Raw genomic sequence first — 19,970 nt, 5'->3', positions numbered from 1 at the left:
AAGGAGTACTCCTCTTCCTTTACATCTGAACCTGATTCATGAATCAGCAATATCTGTTGAACATACCTTTGTTGTATATTGATTGGTTTGTACGTAGAAAACAGTCAAAGTGGTAAATAATTTTTCGTCTACTTAGAAATGCTAGTGAAACAATCCTGCACGCCGCACTATTTTTCCGTATTAGGGAGACAAAAAAATACATGGTTATAGCCCTATAAATGACTACCAAATAAAGTGTTGTTGTATCACTAGTCCATTAGACTATATTTCTGGTAGAATGTGGTCTAGTCATACACAGAGAGCGGGGAAAGTGCTATTGAATTCTATAGCTTAGTGGTTACTTAGTGGCTAAGAAGTAAGCTGCAACAATTGTCCACAACAAGCTCTATAACTAATCTACAACGTCTTGTCTAAATTCCTAAATCTTATTCACCGTAAATGTATACTCTACTAACTGGCAGAAGCAATTGCTTTAGCTTTCCTGGAAAGCTTATCGTTGGCCTTTGATCCCATGATACCACCACCCCAGTGTTTCTTATTCTCATCGTACTTCTCAAAATAATTAGCATTGATGGTGGAGATCAATTTAGACAATTCACCTTCATCGGCAGAATTGACTTCGGTCAAAGCAGCAACTGATGAAGTCTTCTTGTGAACCAACGTTCCCAATCTAGCCTTACCTTTGACAATGGCGTATGGAATACCCATTTTCTTACATAAAGCTGGCAAGAATACAACCAATTCAATTGGGTCAACATCATTAGCAATAAGAACCAACTTGGCTTTCTTGTTTTCAATAAGAGAGACAACATGATTCAAACCGTATTTGACAACAACCGGTTTTGATGAAGCATCCTTAGCGGATTTACCCTCTGCAACTGCAGCAGCTTCCTTGGTTAATCTTTCCTTCTTTTCAGCAGTGGTTTCTGGTCTATATTTATTGAACAACTTGAAAGCTTGAGTAGCTGTGTTTTTGTCGAGGGTGTAGTTAAATTGTGCAATGGAAGGTGGAACTTTCAATCTCAATGACAAAATCTTCTTTTGTCTTTGCAATCTAACGTATTCTGGCCATTTGACGAATCTTGACAAGTTTCTCTTTGGTTGGATTGACTGACCAATACCAAAGTTTTTTGGGGTGGATTCGAGTAATGGGTTCTTGGACTCGGTTGATTTGCTAGATTTGGCAGCAAATGGAGCTGGAGCAACTTTCTTTGAGGAAGGCTGTGTCATTGAGTAAAGGTTAATAAAAGGTGTTCTCAAACTTAATCTCAACAAACAATCCTTTTTCACTTTTACTCTACAGTATCAGGAATTGATACTCAGCCTGTGCATCAAGAAGCGATGTCAGGAAAACTTATCATCACTCCAAGATGCACAAACGCGTAAAGCGATATATGTGACGAGGAGGATGTTGTTCCAGCGATTAACATACCATTCTGTGTAAATGATGGAACTATTGTGATGTAGTGGAGAGATGAAAATCTGGTGTGAAATTTTTCATTTTTTTGTTCTACAATAATAGGAAACGAAAAGAAATAAGAAAATTGGGAAGAAAAGAAAATTTTTCTGTTTCAAATTGCACTACCTTTTAAGACTATAAATACTGCGCATTCCCCTGGTCTCCCTTATTCTGAAAACCAAATCTCTTTGCCATTTGGCTTAGATCCAGTGTAGTATCTGTTCTTTTCAGTGTAACAACTGAAATGTCATCATTGATGACTTGAAATGTTACGTTAATGAATTTTTGGAGATAGGTGAGTTGGTTTTAAATGGGCTTGCTCATAACCAACTTGCACAGTGTCGTTGCCTTCATTGGCTCCTGACGCGAAACACACACACCATCTTTTTTTAAGTCCTTTTCATCTGTGCCTTCATTGTCGTGATGGAGTCATGATAGGGATTTAAAAAAAAAGAACGTGTTAACGTCGTATTGTAGGGATTTAGGTTCTTGAGATTTATATAAAGTCTAGTAGTTGTTTGCGCCCTTTGTTATCTTCTATAAATCTCCTCTTTCTATGCAAGAATTTCACAAAAAGTGCGGGACTGACATCAAGCACAAATGGATCTGATATCAACTGCTTCCGTCAACCTATTCCCAAGCCTAAGCAACCATGAAGAAGATTCTGAAAACTCTGGGTCTCTACGGCGACTACGAGATGCATTTGGAAAAATAGAGGAAGTAGATTTATCCCTTCCAGACGAACATCTTGATTTATCAACAAGTCTAGTCGATGATGAGTTGTCCCTTGATTCGAGCTTGATTACCGAGATAGCCAACAACCCTATATCTGAAGATGGAAGATTTAAGTATCTAAGAGCATACGAGCGACTAGCGGCGGAGAGAGGCGCCAAAGAGATGGGTAGTGGTATACCGTTGCAAACGATTGAACTAAATGATTTCGAAAAGTTTGTTAAGGAAAGTGCATTGAACGACAAAATCCAAGGGCGAATACTTGCTAAACTTCCGAGAAATCAACAGAAGGAGACGATTTTGAACGTTGTTAGAGAACAAGACCTCGCCAATGACTTTTATGCTGGTGGCAACGAAGCATCCGAAATTAAAAGCCGCAAATTCAAGCAATGTAAACCAGATAAGGAATACACTTCGGATTTAGAAGATCTATATTACCCTAGCAGCAAACAAAGACTACACAGAAAGCTAAGCGTACGTCATTTACAGATGATCTCACTAGGTGGAACGATTGGAGTGGGGTTGTTTTTGAACTCAGGTAAAGCAATCAATATTGCTGGTGGTTTTGGAGCTCTACTAGCGTTTGCTATAGTTGGAGTAGTTGTTTTATGCACTATGATGTCTTTCTGCGAAATGGTCACGTTTGTCTCCGTCATCGATGGTGTTTCAGGATTGAGCTCCAGGTTTGTTGACGATGCTTTTGGCTTTGCTACTGGTTGGTTGTATTTCCTAAGTTTTGCTTTTGGTGTCGCTGGTGAAGTTGTTGCTGGTGTCATAATGTTGTCATTTTTTCCTCAACTCAAGACCACATCAAGTAAAGGTGCAACAACTGGGTTTGTTTTTCTTTTTCTAGGCTCCATCATAACCAGCAATCTAATTGATATAAGAGTATTTGGAGAAATTGAATACATATCAAGCTTGATAAAGTTACTATGGGTGGTGGTTATGATGATTGTCATGATTGTGTTAAACAGAGGGGGTTTTGGTGGTCCCGCTTTAGGATTCAAGTATTGGATGCATCTGAAGTCAGATTTTGAGAACAATATCATTTTCGGTCTCTTTCGACCCAGTTTCAATTTATACGATAATGGAACAAGCCCACCGAGTGAAGGGATCGAGGGTGACACTGGAAGATTTATTTCATTGGTTACTGCTATCCTTGTTGTTTGTTATGCTTACAGTGGGACAGAAATTGTTTGTATTGCTGCATGTGAAGCAAAAAATCCCCGAAAGGCTTTACCATCAGCAATGAGGAGAGTGTTTTGGAGAATAGTCATATTTTATTGTTTATCAGCGTTCTTGGTCACTTTGAATATTTACGCTGGTGATCCCAGATTGCTCAGATATCTTCTGGGCAAAACAGGTATTGACGTGTCTGAGTTTCTGACCAACATTGCCATCCAGAGTGTTGGAGGTGTGCATTGTTCATACGATTCGTCAGTTTTTGCCGGATACGGAAGTGGTGCACAAAGCCCTTGGATTGTTGCACTTCAAAGTGCAGGTCAATGTGACTTTAGTACTGTAACAAATGTTTTTTTGGTTTTCTTTGCTGTTAGTTGTGGCAATGCACAGTTGTATGTTAGTTCCAGAACTGTTTACGCGTTGGCTCTACAGGGAAAAGCACCTAAATTTCTCACATATTGCAATAGAAATGGGATTCCTTACAATGCAGTCATGCTAGCTGGGGCATTTGGGTTATTGTCATTTACATGTGTATCGGAATCAGCCACAGTTGTGTTTCAAAATCTAAACAGTGTGATTGCTTCTTCTGGAATATTCGTCTGGTTTGCCATGTGTTTAACATTTATTAGATTCTACTTTGGATTGAAAAGGAGACCAGATATCATGAGCAGAAACGACCCATCGTATCCTTACAAGTCACCATTTCAACCGTACACGGCAATTGTTGGCATGTGCGCAACATTATTTATGGTTTTGGCAATGGGATTTGTTGTCTTTTTAAACCATGAATGGAACACCTTGTTTTTCTTTTCAAGTTATGGGTCGTTGATGGTATTTGCTGTACTCTATACTGGCTATAGAGTGATAAAGGGCTCATCGATTACAAGTTTGGATAGGCTTGATTTCGATTCAGGAAGAACAGAAATGGATCGATATATCTGGGATGGTGGCACAGATTATAACCACAAGAGCTTTAAAGAAGTTTTGCGTAAATGGTTATCATTTTTAGCGTAATAGATTATGGTTGATTTTCTTCTATATAGGAGCTTCTACCGAGGGCCCTTTAAATTCTACATTATATTGTCAGATATTACCTAATCCGCTTCGCTTAAATTTGTTACACAGAATCAAAACTTATTCAAAACTTAAATCTAATCACTCTACTATATTAAAAGAATCATCCCACTTATCTGCAGTGCTGAGACCTCTTCTTTCACAACAATATCTTGCATGATTGCTACATTCTAGGATGATAAGCTCTAATGCTTAATCACTTCTTAGTTCCAGTAGGTCCCCTTTTGCGCTGTGCTTATGTCCCACGCCTCGAAATTTTCACCTGAAATTAATTTTACATTAATTTTTTGAAAAAAAATACAAAATCGAAATTCCAACAAAGGATAAATTTTAAGCTCGTCAATTGAACAAATTTCCACTCGACAACACATTTTCTTCTCCAAACCATGGCTTGGGTAAAAACTAATTCCTTTCTCAAAGGTAGAATATTGAAACCTTTTTTACCAAATGAAAGACATCCTCATTTGAGAAGTCCTCACTTTGAGAACTTGTATCCAGGTGATCAAGTATATATCTTTGACATTAGGGATGATAAGTGGGCAAGGGGATATTCAGTGGTGAGACCTTGGCCAAATGAGTATATTGCCACCTCATGCAATTTGGATGAGTTGCCGGTGCAAAACATTAAGGTTGTGATTTTCCCTTTAGATTTTGTCAAGATTACTGGCGAAATACCATACCCAGAATTAGAAGTGAATGAAGAGTTTAACAATATAGTAGATGCATCTGCTGTTACCACTCTTGCTGACTCGGAAAAGAATCACAAGGAGGCAACCGATGGTGTGCAAGAAGTTTCCACACCTCGGGTCCCACCCCTTCCAAGTAGTATCAATTCAATCGACGACTTAAGTGATGAAATTATGTACACTTTAGAATTGCTTACTTCGCATATCTTTGCTTTGTATTCTATGGGAGAATTCAGACTTTTCACTAAGTTGGTACTGATTTATCACGCTTTAAACGAGACTAGAATCAAATTGTTGCATGAACTTTTGACAGAAGATGAGGCACAAGTTGCAAGGGAAACTGTTGTTTATTTGTTCAACAAGATCCCCAAATTGCTTGCATCAAAAACAGCTAGAATTAATACAAAGTCGTATGATTTAGAGAACGAGGGAACTGACGTTTCAGGATACAAGTCTGTTTTAGCTAGAGACGCTTACAATGGACGTATTCTTCATTGGGGTAACTCCAGTCCTGCAAGGATTGCATTAAACAGTGAGTTGGGTGCTCTCGATCCTAATTTTCCAATCAAAGTTCATAACTATGCTGATAAGTATTCATTGAAACCACCATTGGGCAAAAACTTTAGTCACGAACCACCATCTCACATCTTGGTTGATTTCAAATCTGTTTCAGGCTCTTCTGCCTATCAACCTCCTGGGTTTGCTGGTACCATTGCCTACATGTATCTCCGTAATTCACACAAGCGTTTGACCGAGGCTTTTGCCGTTCACACAGATTCTGTGGATGACTTGGTGAATGTCGAGAAGATCAGTGCAGCTTTGTTTAGGAATGTGCCATCGAGTGAGATTGTCAACAACAAAGTCTTTCTTGTCACTGTTTTGACTGAAGAGGTTGACTTGAACTTGAAAAACTCTCAAGCACCCCTGGTAAGAAGAGTTAAACGTGGTATTGCAGCAGGAGTTGCGGATATCACAAGAATTTTTTCTCGCAACACTGGATCGTTGCAATCGGGTGAGGCACATCACTTCTCCATTAAATTGTATGGATCCTACATGAATAAGCGAGGAGATGCGGTTGATGGTGTCGAAAACAATGGGTGGGGTGAACTTGTTGACAGAATCATCGCAGGTACTAGTCACGGAATTGCTGTCAATCCTAGAGCTGAAAAACTTGTGGTAACTGTGAAGGAGTTTAAGCACCAGTTCAGTGCTTCCAATTCTGATATGATTTCAAGCTCGACTCCTATTGCTAGAATCAAACCGATCTTTTTTGATCCATTAGCTGAGAACTATGAGCGTATTTACTTGAAAATGAACAGGGTCAATTTGATTAAAGGTGGATCCAAAGACGACTTGTTGACTTTTGAAATCAGTACACCCAACAACGAACTTATTACATTTGCTAAGGCATCCAATCAATTGGAAAAGAAACATTGGCAATTCATTTCCGTTTTCCCTGGTGAGTCAATTGGTGAAATTGTCAAGGTTAATGGCGTCTCTTTGAAGAGTCCAACAAAGAAGCCATTGCGCGATGATTACATATTATTATCCTTGTACGTGAACGGGGTTTTGGCTGGTGAAGGTAAACTTTTGTATAAATCTGGCAACAGGTTAGTTGAGTTCAACAAGACGAAACCTCACGTTGTCGATATACTTTCTACCTCTCAAAACGCCCCAATTGCTCGCGTTGAGCTTAACACGGAATATGTGGGAAAGGTTTACAATTCAGACATTTCCATAGACAACATCTTCCAGTATGAAAAGTACTTCAAATTGGGACAAAAGGGACTTGATGAATTATCAAACTCATTGGTGGTATTCTGCAAATTAGAGCTCTCACAGTTGCTTAAGTACTTTAATGAGCTCTTTTCGTCATTGCTTGGAATAGTGGAGAACTCATCCAATCACAGTGGACTGACCATTGAAATCTTAGAAGACAACACATTTAAAGCAATCACTTACTTGTTGGATACTTTATTCGGGAAGCAGGACGAATACTTTCATTTGATTGATGATTTTATGTCAAAGCACATATACCAGGAACAAGTAGGTATCTTTTTGATCAATAAGGTTAGTGAACTCTTTGGAAGAGCTTCAGTCAATTGGAACTCAGTTGCAAGATCAATGTGCAGGGTCAGTGCCATCTTGTTAAGAGTAGCTTTGAAGACCCTACAACAAAGCAGCGAATTAGATGTGACACTCAATGCTTTAAGTGGTTTGTTCATGTCCGTCGAAAAGTTTCTTTCCGTCGACTCAGCTGTATTGGTGGACGATCAAGTGTTAGTGTTGGATAGTCTTGATTATCTTATCAGTTTGAAATCCCGCATGGAAGATCGTGACATTATGAACATGCTGATTAGATTTATTGACTCCATTGGTCTTCGTGGAATGGGTGCTGATGAGTTAAACTACGATGGAACTGTCAAAAAAGCAACCAAAGAACACAAGATCCCCATCAGTAAGCTTCTTTTGGTTTTGCGTTTACTTAATGGGCTGCTTATGGAAAATGACGAAGTGAGGCGTGTCATGCTCGGGAAGTCAATGCAATGGGCTGTTGATACATTCCTTGGTCCTATGGATGTTGAAGCTACTAGGTTGGGCTGTAGTATTCTTAATAGAGTTTGCACGATTTTATGGGAGAAATGTTTGCCTTTGGGTAAAGATTTAGACTTGTGTTTTTCATTGGCAAAATTCTTACCAGCAATGGCACGAACCTTTATCAGGTACAATAAGTTTACCCGAGGAAACAACTATTTCAAACCAAAGCGTATCCTCACGCAATTGTTCCCAACTACCTATCCATTTAACTCTTTCACCATTGATCAATCTGTGAATGACGAGCTGTTGGTTGAAGTTTTGGTAGAATTAGCTTCTTGTTTTTCATTTATGGCCAAAGTCGGTAAAACTGCAGCTGGAAACGAGGGATATGGACGCATTTTGACTACCAAGATTGATGGCGATGTATTTGATCCAAACAAATATTTGGCAGCTGACTTCCATGGTGAGGATCTCTTGACAATTATCTCAGGAATCAGGTATATTAGATTGGGAAAATATTTTCCTGAAGATAAGTGGCTATCATTGTATGCAATTATTGTCGATGGGTCCATGTGTGCTTTGGAATTGGTAAGACCATTGATTGTTTCGTATCAACTTCCACCAATTGAAGAGTCGGAGCATTTCGATAGAGTATTATGGGGTAACTACTTGAAAGCATTGTTGAAGTTAGCAGTTTTACCTCCAGTAGCTGTTGAGCACTTGTCGAATGTCCCTAGTAAGGCATGTTCTGAGATCACGCGCGATGTACGTGATAGAGCAGCGTACTTGATCAATGAAGCGTGGGATGCATTGGCTTGGCAGGCTACAGAATCTGACATCATAAGGTTCAATTTGAATAAATTTGGAGGGTACCAAGTTGAGTTTATCAATGACAAATTTAGTTTGATTTCGGAATTGATGATGTTTGGACTTCAGAGAAACGATGAATGTCAATCCGTTGCTGTCAAAATGGTTTGGACAATCATGGTGTCTGAATTTATATTAAGTGGTGGATTGCATGAAATTGAGAAACAATGTCTTATTGGTCTTTATGAAGTGTACCAAAAGGCTTCCTACAAACCTTCCAAAGAGGATCAGGACAACTTCGTCAACAGAATGAAAGCAACTATTAGATTGGATCGCGAGGATGAGGCTTTTGGAATCTTTAACGAATTCATTCAAAATCTTACTGCTTTCTGTTCAACATTGAACTATTACATTAGTGTTCCTGTTGCTCCCGAGTTTGACGAGGACAGAAGATTCCACAACATTAAGTTGAGAGCACAAATTAAGGCAGCTGGTAAACCGGAGTACTTTAACTCCTTCATTGGTACCATGTATGATGATTATGTTCGCGCAAACGATTTTGTGCAAGCAGCCTTGAGTTTAGAATTGTTAGCATCTACGTATACATGGGATCACAAAGAAATTGTTCCCGCCAGTTTTAGACCTAAATTTCCACAACAGACCTCATTCGAAAGAAAAGAACTTTTGTTCAAGATGATGGCTACCAACTTCATTAAAGGCAAAAGTCTTGAAAAGGCTGCCGACACATTTAACGAATTGTTGGATGCTTATAACGAGCACACCTATGATTTGAAAAGTTTTGCCTATGTTCATAACAAATTGGCCCAGCTCTACTTGGACTTGGAGTCCTCAGATAAGTTGGAACCATCATATTTCCGTGTTGAAGCAATTGGTACTGGGTTTCCATATTACATGAGGGTAATTTCTCAAATCTATCAGGGTTTGCCTTTTGAACACATTACTTCAATTCATGAGCGTTTGTTGAAGGTTTTTCCAGGTGCAATTATGATTAATGATGATGCAGAGGCACAGAAGTTGAAAGAGGAGAATGTTACTGGAAGATATCTTTTGGTGAAGACGGTTGAACCGGTTTATGAGTTTTCGGATAAACTTTTCAATACATCATTTGGTGTCAGACAGTATGCAAGAAATAAAAATTTGAGATTCTTTAGAAGCTTGACTAAAATTCCAGGATCCACCTCTGTGTTTGATTTGTGGACAGACCAAACTACTTATGAATCTTGGTTAAGTTTCCCAACTTTAATGAATCGAAGCTTCATCAAGACATCAGAGACCATTAGATTGTCGCCATTGGATAACGCTATTCAAACTATTACCAAAAAGAATGACGACTTGATTTTATTGGAGAATTTGATAAATACTGCAATCAAAGACAAAACTGATTACCTGTCTCATTTCAGCGACTTGTCCAGGCAATTGAGTGGAACTGTGGATGCCCCAGTCAATGGTGGCATTGGTCAGTACAGGTTGTTCTTCACTGATCCAAGGTATCAAGATAAGGAAGAAAATGTAAACAAGGCAGAGTTACTTGGCGAAGCTTTCAAGGATATGGCAATCGTATTGAGTCGTTGTTTGGCTCTTCATGGCAAATTGTGTCCTCCATCGATGATTTCGTCTCATGAGGCTTTGGTTGAGTTGTTTGAACAGAATTTCAAGGAAGAGATTGAAAGTTTGAAATTGGGAGCTAATCAGAGTGAAGTTGCATCATCCAAAGTGTCACTTTTCCATAGCAAGAGATCAGACGCTTCCACTTTTAATGATAGATCCTCTTTCCACAGTTCAAATCAGTATCAACCATCTTCAGCTAGTGCCTCAATAGCTGGAGCAAGGTTGGAGAGATCAAACACCCAAAATTCTTCACACTCCAACAGGTCTGACAATAAGTCTTCCCATTCGTCTGGCTTTACTAGTGGAATGGTATCAACTGCCCAAAATAGTGGGGCTTCATTTTCTCAGTTTTCAGGTTTAACAGGAAGGAAAAGTGTAGCATCCGGTTCAGCATCCAACAGGAATGCACCAAAAAAGGTTACTGCTCTCAACGGTAGGTGGTAAGCTCAATCACGGTTTAGAGATAGAGACATTTATAGTTTTATATTTTATTAGATAAGTGTGTTAATTAAAGTCCCATAACCAAGTGTCCTGGACACCAATTACGTAATACGGAAATATTATTGGTACAAATCAACAAAGGATCAAAAAAATGAGAAAAACTGAAGAAGAAAAAAAAAGAACATCCAAAACATTGACAAATTCATTTCAAAAAGAACTACTACACCAATTCTAAGATGTTTAGGTTCACTGCCAGATCTGCCGCACGCTCATTGAGAATACCATCACAGAAGGTATCCTTCATTACTCCATTGAGATTCTATGTTGCTCCACCAATCACCAGAGATGAAGTTATCAACCGTGCGTTTGAAGCATTGAGAACAGTTACTACCTTACAAGGATCAAATATATCATTAGAGAGCTCTTTCCAAAAGGACTTGGGACTAGATTCATTGGACACTGTTGAAGCCTTGGTCGCTTTGGAAGAAGAGTTTGATTTGGAAATCCCTGATAAGATTGCTGATGATATCAAGACTGTTGGAGAAGCCGTTGACTACATCTTAAAGGAGGAAGTTAAGGAAGAGGCTTAAAGTTAAGTAGTAGTATAATTGAAGGGTAAATTGAGTGTATAAATTGTGTATCAACAAAATATAGTTGGTTTTTGATTTATTGCGTAGTGAGTATATTGAGAAGTGGACGGTCATCGTGGACAGTCAGTCGAAAGCTACCGATGAGTAGTAATAAGTTGACAGTGTCACAGGAGGTTATTGAAGATTGCCTATGCTTGGGCATGGAATAACAGACAAAATTACACGCTACCGCAATTACAAATACACATCAACATAACACACTCTTCTCTCTCCCCATACACCACCACGAAAAATGACAAATCTTTCAGAAGTGAAAGCCCAATCAGGTAATAAAGAAGAGAAACACGACCATAATGTCGATGCTGCCCTCTCCCAGACAGAGGAAGAAGACAATGCCCATGATGATGAAGAAGATAACGATCAAGAGGAATCTAATGGAGCAGTTGAATACCCCGGTACAGTGTTGCCTGATAATAACCCACAAGAAATTGATGCAGATGTTGATTTGACAGCCGGATTTGATTCCGATACTGAGTTCATTGATCTCGTTCACTTGAAAATTGCCTCACTTGAAGATTTGGATCTTTCACGATTCAAGAAATTGGAATCGTTGTGTTTACGGCAAAACTTGCTCACCTCTATGGTGGGAGTGAAGGACATCTCTCCTACTTTAGAAGAGTTGGATTTCTACGACAATAGAATAAATCACATATCTAGTTCCATAAAGCACTTGACTAAATTACAGAATCTCGATTTATCGTTCAACACCATCAAGAATATCAAGAATATTGAAACGTTGGTTAATTTGGAAAACTTGTACTTTGTGGCTAACAAGATTAAAGAGATAAAAAACTTAGAATCTTTGACAAAGTTAGTTAATTTAGAACTTGGAGGAAACAAGATTGAGGTGATTGAGAATCTTGACAATTTGGTAAATATAACCCAATTGTGGCTAGGGAAGAACAGAATACACAAATTGCAAAATTTAGACTCATTGGTTAATCTTAGGGTGCTTTCAATTCAATCCAACAGAATAAGGAAAATTGAGGGGCTCGATAATTTAAAGAATTTGGAAGAATTGTACTTGTCGCATAATGGTATTGAAAAGATAGAGAATTTGGAAAATAACACCAATCTTCAAGTGTTAGACGTTACCTCCAATAAATTGACAGAGTTATCTGGATTGAAGCATTTGACGAAATTGACTGACTTCTGGTGTTCCTACAATCAAGTGCTGAGCTTCGAAAATGTAGGCAAGGAGATGGGGAAATTATCTGATTTGGAATGCGTTTACTTTGAAGGCAATCCTATTCAAACCGAAAATCCTACTGCATATCGCAGGAAATTGAAGTTATATTTGGGTCCGTCGTTGAACAAGATTGATGCTACTTATATACATGGATGAATTTGTGTACGAGTGAGTAGTTAGATGTTGAATAATGCAAACAATAGCAATTGTGAGTAGTTATTGCTGAGAGTGCTGCAATGCTCTTTGCATGACCTTGCGTAGGTGATCAATATAATGAGGCGCTTCAATTTCGTCTTTGCTAAATCTTAGACTTTTCCAATCCAACGAGGTTTTCCTGGGACAACAATCTTGCTCGAGAATTAGACAATAAAATGTTTCGTCCGCGCAAGTACGCAAACTCAATACCTCCAATGTACAATCCTAGAAGAATTGCGGAAAGGGCAATGTCAAAACGAAAACATAATGAGGAGAGTGATCCTTTAACGCTTAGTCCCAGAAACATAAGTGAATCTGACATTTGGGACAAAGATCACAAATTTGTCGATGAATTTTGGGATGAATTCAGCTCAGGTAAACACTTTATCGGCTTTGATGATTCTTTACATTCGGAGGAAAAAGATGACAAGTATTTGGTCTTTTATGATGATCCAGGATTAAAACAAGATGATGTCAAGGTTGACTTTAATCAGAAGGAGAATGAATTGGTGATTCATATTGACCATGCAGATTTCACCGAGACTAGTTCTAACTCTAAAACTTATCAAAGTGCAATGAAATTCGACAAGACTATAAAAGTGGACGAGATCAAAGCTGAGATCGATGACAATGAAATTCAGTTGGTGTTACCAAAAAGACATGCTGATAATGAACATATCCATCACGTTGCAGTGACGTGTAAACCAGCTCTGTATTCAGGATATAACCACACGCGCAATGTGCTATAACTATATATTGTCTTATTGCCGTATATGCAAATTAAATTATGTAGAAATTACTATTGGCTGCAAAAAACTTTAGAATTACAAAAAAAGTCACACAACTCTTCACACTTCCCTCCATTATTCAACAAGCATTTCACGAGATGAAGGAAAAGCTTAGGGACTTGAGAGAAAAATTTTTCAAGCTATTTCAAAAAGAGAAGCAAAAAGGAACATTGACATTGGATAGAAATATGTTTGACAAGTTGTACAAACCTTCCACCGACGACAATTCCTTATCAGAATCATTGAAATGCAGGTTGTTACCAAGCTCAAACTTTGAGTCGGATGGTATACTTAGATGCAGTTCTCCAATGAGTTCCGATTTTCATACGTCGCCTGAAAATAGGGCATTTTTTGAACCTCATACTGATGACGATTCACGCCAACAACAAAATTCTAAAAACTACACCATGGACCAGTTGTGTTCCATAATCGATCAGGAAATTGGCGATATGAAAAACCCAGACTTGAAAGATTTGCCCAGACCCCATAGTTTTCTTTCGAATTCAAGTTTAGCGACAATTACGGAGATACAAAATGTCAAGTTTGATCATGATTGGGACACTCTTTACAAAGTCAACCAATATCCTTCTGATCTGAAACAGTGGTCATTCTACAAAAAAAGAGCAGAAACTGCTGATGCAAAGCCACCAAGATTAGTCAAGGTTATCAAAAACAAGAATCGGTACTAATGTCTATTGCCATGATTGTATAATTCTAATCCAATTTGCTGTCTTCTGATCTGTAGTTATCCAACACTATTCTGTATATAAATGAAGGTGCAAACCCACCCACGTTGGTAATGAAAATGTCAATGTGCTCGGGACGGACATAGTCTTCTAACGGATTAACGACCACTTCAACATTATCAACCAATTCAAAATCTTCATAACTGAGCACCTTGCCGGAATTGCCCACTTCAATTAAATCATTTCTAGTAAATGGATACAACGGCGATAATTTGTATAAACCAGAGACAGCAAATACTGGAGTTCTGTGTTCTTTGGCACACTCAACAACACTGGCAACACCACTCAGTGATAAACATCCACCATTTGCAAATACGGCGTTGGTACCAATAATGACCTTACCTACGCGAGACATCACAGCATAAACTGTAGTATCAGGTATTATCACTGTCTCTATGTTATTCTCAGCCAACTTTTTAGCAAAAAGTTGAGCCTTTTGTAGATCATTGGGGAAGTTTTCCGTAACTAGAACGGTAAATTTTCTCTTTAAGCGGGCCTTGATTAAAAAGTGTAGGATAGTGTCTGACGTAGGAGTAGGTGTTAGCAATACTTCATTATCGTGAATCAAGTCAATTGCCATATTGTTCAAATCGTCATTGAAGTTGGATATTTCATCAACCAAATCTCTTATACCTTGGATTATAATACTTCTCATGTCACTTGTTTGTTTTTTTGTTTGAGGAGCCCCTTGTTCTTTTCTACCTTCTTGTTTATTAGTTGTTGTGAGCAAGCTAAACATTGAGCTCATCATAGGGACATTGGAATTGATGGTAGTGGGTTCAGTTGTGGCATTTGTTTCCAACCCTGTTTCAATTTCTTCTCGAATGATTGCAAGAACACGTCTTACAATGTTTCCTGGGATAACCTGGCAAGGGTTTGCTGAGTGTAAGACAGTCCCGACTTTTCTAATCAAATTTATCAAGTCGTACGTATTGGTCCATCTTGCTGCCGATATGACTTTCATCAATAAATGAGCAATGACTAAGGCCATTTCCTTGTCATCGTTGATTTGATGTCGTTTGAGCGTGGCAACTACTGGATTCATTAACGTCTGAATCTCTGGAGTCATTGTAGACATTGTTGTAGCAGATCCAGTAAAGTCAAAGTGTAAATGTAGATGTGATTGAAAAAAATCCCAAAAAAAAGTGAGAGTTTTTGAATCTGGCTCTACAATTCACAATCATCAATTACTTTTCAAGTTAAATAAAAATACTATTTACAACACCCTTCTTCTAAAGCTTGATACCAATGTGGATACTAGCAACACCAAAGGTCAAGTTTTCGTATCCTGGTTCTGGTACATAAAATCCAGCTTTTTCAATCATCGACTTGAACTCCTCTTGTTTAGGAAACTTTTGTATACTCTCAACCAAATACTGATATGAATCTCTATCATTTGCAATCAATTGACCCATTAATGGTAATAATGAAAACAGGTATGCCTGATAAGCATAATCAATAACTGGGTTCTCAACTTGAGAGAATTCCAAACATGCGAAAATTCCTCCTGGTTTCAACACTCTATAAGCTGTATTTAAACCCTTTTGTATATCGGTAAAATTTCTAATACCGAAGGCAATAGTGTACACATCTTTCGAATTGTCAGGGATCGCATCCATGGTTTCACCATTTTGAACAAGAAATTCAACACGGTTTTTGCTTTCCTTGGCCCACTTCAGTTTTACGTATCTCAATTCACCCTCTTTTAACATATCGGGGTTGATGTCAGCCACTGTGATTTTACTTTCAACATCGCCAAATCTCTTCTCGGCGTGCTCTAAGAGCCCGAACGCAATATCACCTGTACCTCCAGCAACGTCAAGAAATTGCAATGGCTCAGATGATGATGGTCTCATTCCAGCATCCAATCTATTGATGAAGTGGTGCTTCCACAAACGATGAACTCCCATTGACATGACATCGTTCATTAAATCGTAGTTCGATGCAACTGAGGAGAAGACCCCACCCACTAAGTTTTCCTTTTCAGTACGGTTGACAGTTTTATAACCAAAATGTGTAGTTTCTTCTGTTGGCGGTGGTGCCCGAGAATCATGTGATGGTGGAGGTGGTGGAGGAGAAGGCAGTGGTGGAGTAGTCCCTGAATAAGGTCTTGTAAGTATTACTCGTGAAGTAATCGGCTCAACCAGTCTTGCGACTGATTTGAATACAGTGCTTGCAAAGGATTGGGCAAGCATTTGGGGTTATAATTAAAACAAGTAGACTAAGTCTATTGAAAATCTGCCACTTTTTTTTTCTTTGCTTATAATTTTGAATATTTCGGAAGCGCTACTACTACTAATACTACTACTTCTTACATCCACAATTTACTCTATCATTTTGATTAATATATAAAACCTGTAAACGACCATAAAACTTAAGCTTGGACAATTCTAACAGTGTTGGAGTGACCAGATCCCTTGGTCCATCCTTGGACAGTAACAATTGAGTCACCCTTGGAAATGATACCCAAGTCAATAGCTTCTGAAACGGCCCATCTCAATCTGTTTTCGACATCTTCTTGCCAGTTAGCAGCTTTCTCTTTTTGATACACGAATGGATAAACACCCCTATACAAGTGGGAGTATTTGGCACTTCTTTCGTTTCTGGTAACCATCAAAATTGGGACATCTGGCTTGTACTTGGAGACCAATCTAGCTGAAAGACCAGAAGTGGACAAGACAACAACAGCTTTAGCATCTTGTTCGTAAGCAGCTGAAACAGCGGCAACTGCACAAGTTTCAGTAGTTGGAGTTGGCTTCTTAGCCAAGGCTCTCAATTCGTTAAACAATTGTGGGTAAGCAATGGCTTTTTCGGCAATAAGACATGTGTTGTGCATCATTGACACAGCTTCATATGGGTAGTTACCTTTGGCAGTTTCACCTGACAACATGACACAATCAGCACCATCCAAGATAGCATTACCGACATCTGAAACTTCGGCTCTGGTAGGTCTTGGATTGTAAGTCATCGATTCCAACATTTGAGTAGCACAAATGACTGGCTTAGCAGCAAGGTTACATTTAGCGATTAATTGTTTTTGAACAACAAACACTTGTGGAGCTGGAATTTCAATACCCAAATCACCTCTAGCAACCATGACACCATCAGTTGCTTCTAAAATGTCATCAAAATTGTTGACACCTTGTTGATTTTCAATCTTAGCAATAATTTGAATATCTTTACCTTCTTCACCAAGAACTCTTCTGATATGTCTAATATCATCACCTGATCTAATGAACGAGGCAAAAATCATGTGCACTTTGTTTTTAATACCAAATTGAATATCAGAGATATCCTTTTCAGACAAAGCTGGTAAATCAACGTCGGTACCTGGTAAGTTGACACCCTTATGTGAGCAAATCTTACCGGCATTGATGGATCTAACCTTTAAGGTTTGGTCATCAGCAACTTCCAAGACCTCAAACGATAAAACACCGTCATCGACGTAGATAATCTTACCTGGGGAGATGACCTTGGTAATGTTTTTGTAGTCAATGTACATAATCTCATCATTTGATTTTAATTTGTAAGCGTCATCAGTGGTGAAAATCATATCGTGTCCTGGTGGAATTGGGTAATCTTTGTCATCAATAGTAGTACCAGTTCTAATTTCTGGACCTTTGGTATCCAAAGCAATAGCCAATGGTCTTCCTTTATATACTTCCTCCGATTTGATACAATTGTCGATAACAGATTGGTGGTATTCATATGAACCATGAGAAAAGTTCATTCTGGCAATGTTTAAACCAGCTTTTCTCAATTTGGTCAAAGCTTCAACACTGTTTGTTTTAGGACCAATAGTACCAATAATTGATGATCTCCTCAAATATTTGTGAGGAGTTTGTTCAACATTCAAGTTGGCTAACCAAGATAAGGACGAGTGAGACATTGTGACAAAGCAATTGAAGATGGGTAAAGAGTATCTGTAGGAGAAATAGGACTTTAACTCTGAAGGAAAAAGTTTATGGGAAAATCGGTATCAATTTATTATAACCAATTCAGCGTTTTAAAATTTTAATTTTGAATATTTATATCTCATCTACAACCCACAAAATGTTAAAAGCAAAAGCAAACAAAAGTAAAATTTGCAAAAACTCCGTAAAGGAGTGAGCCGAAACAATGAGAACAAGTTTTTTTTTACAATTTGTACACGTTTTAGTATACAAACCTTTTTACTAGAAGAGAGAGGGGAATACGTTTATTACACAAATTTTCAATAGTTGACGCTCAGTCGGCCGATAGTATTCAGAACGGACCGCTGTATTGGCAACATGGATAAGATTAGTCCAGAGTGGTTAAGAAGAAAGGACACATGAGCACTATTTCTGAAACATGATGCCTAGCAGGCATCGTGTAGTGTGGTTACCCTGCAAATAGTGATGAGGGTTTTACTAAATTCTGGTTTTAACAAGATCGGTTCTGTATCAAACGTCTCTCAGTCGGAACTTTTTTTTGATGAAAATTGCAACCAAAAAACAATTCCGGCAAAAGACTAGTATATTTGTATAGAAGAATTCTAATGGAATTTTAGTTCCTTGGTGGAAAGTTTACTCTCTAGCCACATTTATGTCAACAAACTGAGGTTAAGGTTTTTTTGACGCGTTAGATGTTCCTTGGTTTGCAGGGAGGGATATGCAGTATTAATGTACGTCAAAGATGTCGCAAAACTTGCGACATGAACCTTGCGACACGGCTGTCATCTTGAAAAATCTTCACCATCTTATCATACTCCTATACGGATCAATACTCATTCAGGACGCTCGAGTAAACTACCAACGCTATCGAGACCAGGTAAGTATTCATTTACGACAGCACTTCCGCTTCTGACTAACTTTTTGAAATTTAGTATTTTGACCAAAATAACCACTTCATTATGGTACTCCCAATCATCGTCGGATTGGGAGTTACAGGCTTAGCACTCACAGCTAAAGCTACAATTTCGGCGTATCGCCAATACTTAAATTTGAGCCCCAGTATGATCGCCACCCTAAACAATTTGAAACTCACCAACGACCATGCTTCATCCACACTCAACAGATCAGATCCAAACTTTATTCACTACCAATTTCTACGAAAGAAGTATCCCAATAGAAGTTTTCTTACACCAATGACTGAACAGGAAGCTTTGTTGATTTTGGGCATTGAAGGTGATGATATTTTAAATGTTGACAAGAAAATGGTTAGAGACAGATATCGGAAATTGATGGTTTTGAACCACCCGGATAAACAAGGCAGTAAATACGTTAGTCAAAAGATTAATGAGGCAAAGGATGTTTTAGACAAGAGTTATATGGTGAATAAATAGGATTGTGTAGTTAGTCAATAAACAAACCATCTAAAGAAAGACAAGTTTGTAGTATAGTCTGGGATTTTTCACTTGCTCAGCACGTGTATAGCACATGATTTTTTAATTTTGCGGATTTCAATTAGGTGAATAATACAAATGTGACGTATTGATTAGTCGAGGAAGTCGACACGCATCCCAGAATGGCTTGAAAAAAAACTTTGGTCAAAGACTACGCAATCTCCGATAATCCGAAAGTCCGCTTTGAAGAATTGGGTGTCATCGATGGTACAATGAGTCATTAATGTTTTATTCGAAAACGTACTTTAGTATTCTGCCGCCAATATCATTTCGATGTGGCATATATGGCATGGTACTTCTTTGACGTTTTACTGAACTCTAAACCTCGGATAATTATGTTCTCAGATAGTTTCGCCACCGGATGAGAAGAGCATTTTCAAGCGACCCTCCTGTATAGAAGCTCACCATACAATGCTTATCATTTTTGATTTTGTGCAATGGACCGTACAAAGGCAGTTCATCTATATCTCTTTATCCTCTCGTTGTATG

At 38.4% G+C, this 19,970-nt stretch overlaps 11 protein-coding genes across 11 annotated transcripts; 7 read left to right on the top strand and 4 right to left on the bottom strand. All coding sequences in view use genetic code 12, as the record gives it.

Annotated features, from left to right (window-relative positions):
- Window positions 1–450: 450 nt before the first annotated feature.
- Window positions 451–1,435, bottom strand: CORT_0A08620 (Rpl82 predicted ribosomal protein; the record flags this gene model as incomplete). The annotated part of the gene is made up of 2 exons (XM_003866637.1): window positions 451–1,221; window positions 1,433–1,435. The coding sequence occupies 2 exons, from the start codon at window positions 1,433–1,435 to the stop codon at window positions 451–453; spliced, it is 774 nt and encodes a 257-aa protein (XP_003866685.1).
- A 624-nt stretch (window positions 1,436–2,059) lies between these two features.
- CORT_0A08610 (Ssy1 predicted amino acid sensor) lies at window positions 2,060–4,387 on the top strand (the record flags this gene model as incomplete). Its single annotated transcript, XM_003866636.1, has 1 exon — window positions 2,060–4,387. The coding sequence occupies one exon, from the start codon at window positions 2,060–2,062 to the stop codon at window positions 4,385–4,387; it is 2,328 nt and encodes a 775-aa protein (XP_003866684.1).
- Window positions 4,388–4,833: 446 nt separating this feature from the next.
- Window positions 4,834–10,551, top strand: CORT_0A08600 (Dck1 guanine nucleotide exchange factor; the record flags this gene model as incomplete). The annotated part of the gene is made up of 1 exon (XM_003866635.1): window positions 4,834–10,551. One exon carries the CDS (start codon window positions 4,834–4,836, stop codon window positions 10,549–10,551), a length of 5,718 nt encoding a protein of 1,905 aa, XP_003866683.1.
- Window positions 10,552–10,784: 233 nt separating this feature from the next.
- CORT_0A08590 (Acp1 protein) lies at window positions 10,785–11,138 on the top strand (the record flags this gene model as incomplete). Its single annotated transcript, XM_003866634.1, has 1 exon — window positions 10,785–11,138. The coding sequence occupies one exon, from the start codon at window positions 10,785–10,787 to the stop codon at window positions 11,136–11,138; it is 354 nt and encodes a 117-aa protein (XP_003866682.1).
- A 292-nt stretch (window positions 11,139–11,430) lies between these two features.
- On the top strand, window positions 11,431–12,543 carry CORT_0A08580 (Sds22 serine-threonine phosphatase; the record flags this gene model as incomplete). Its single annotated transcript, XM_003866633.1, has 1 exon — window positions 11,431–12,543. The coding sequence occupies one exon, from the start codon at window positions 11,431–11,433 to the stop codon at window positions 12,541–12,543; it is 1,113 nt and encodes a 370-aa protein (XP_003866681.1).
- A 215-nt stretch (window positions 12,544–12,758) lies between these two features.
- Window positions 12,759–13,331, top strand: CORT_0A08570 (hypothetical protein; the record flags this gene model as incomplete). The annotated part of the gene is made up of 1 exon (XM_003866632.1): window positions 12,759–13,331. The coding sequence occupies one exon, from the start codon at window positions 12,759–12,761 to the stop codon at window positions 13,329–13,331; it is 573 nt and encodes a 190-aa protein (XP_003866680.1).
- A 137-nt stretch (window positions 13,332–13,468) lies between these two features.
- Window positions 13,469–14,059, top strand: CORT_0A08560 (hypothetical protein; the record flags this gene model as incomplete). Its single annotated transcript, XM_003866631.1, has 1 exon — window positions 13,469–14,059. The coding sequence occupies one exon, from the start codon at window positions 13,469–13,471 to the stop codon at window positions 14,057–14,059; it is 591 nt and encodes a 196-aa protein (XP_003866679.1).
- A 25-nt stretch (window positions 14,060–14,084) lies between these two features.
- CORT_0A08550 (Gcd7 translation initiator) lies at window positions 14,085–15,194 on the bottom strand (the record flags this gene model as incomplete). Its single annotated transcript, XM_003866630.1, has 1 exon — window positions 14,085–15,194. The coding sequence occupies one exon, from the start codon at window positions 15,192–15,194 to the stop codon at window positions 14,085–14,087; it is 1,110 nt and encodes a 369-aa protein (XP_003866678.1).
- Window positions 15,195–15,348: 154 nt separating this feature from the next.
- On the bottom strand, window positions 15,349–16,311 carry CORT_0A08540 (Coq5 methyltransferase; the record flags this gene model as incomplete). Its single annotated transcript, XM_003866629.1, has 1 exon — window positions 15,349–16,311. One exon carries the CDS (start codon window positions 16,309–16,311, stop codon window positions 15,349–15,351), a length of 963 nt encoding a protein of 320 aa, XP_003866677.1.
- A 179-nt stretch (window positions 16,312–16,490) lies between these two features.
- On the bottom strand, window positions 16,491–18,005 carry CORT_0A08530 (Cdc19 pyruvate kinase; the record flags this gene model as incomplete). Its single annotated transcript, XM_003866628.1, has 1 exon — window positions 16,491–18,005. One exon carries the CDS (start codon window positions 18,003–18,005, stop codon window positions 16,491–16,493), a length of 1,515 nt encoding a protein of 504 aa, XP_003866676.1.
- Window positions 18,006–18,989: 984 nt separating this feature from the next.
- Window positions 18,990–19,421, top strand: CORT_0A08520 (Mdj2 protein; the record flags this gene model as incomplete). Its single annotated transcript, XM_003866627.1, has 1 exon — window positions 18,990–19,421. The coding sequence occupies one exon, from the start codon at window positions 18,990–18,992 to the stop codon at window positions 19,419–19,421; it is 432 nt and encodes a 143-aa protein (XP_003866675.1).
- Window positions 19,422–19,970: the final 549 nt, after the last annotated feature.

Source organism: Candida orthopsilosis (assembly GCF_000315875.1).
Source record: "Candida orthopsilosis Co 90-125, chromosome 1 draft sequence".
Classification (NCBI taxonomy): Eukaryota; Fungi; Ascomycota; class Pichiomycetes; order Serinales; family Debaryomycetaceae; genus Lodderomyces; species Lodderomyces orthopsilosis.
Note: the sequence above shows the minus strand (reverse complement) of the source record. Positions and strands in the feature narration are given on the sequence as shown.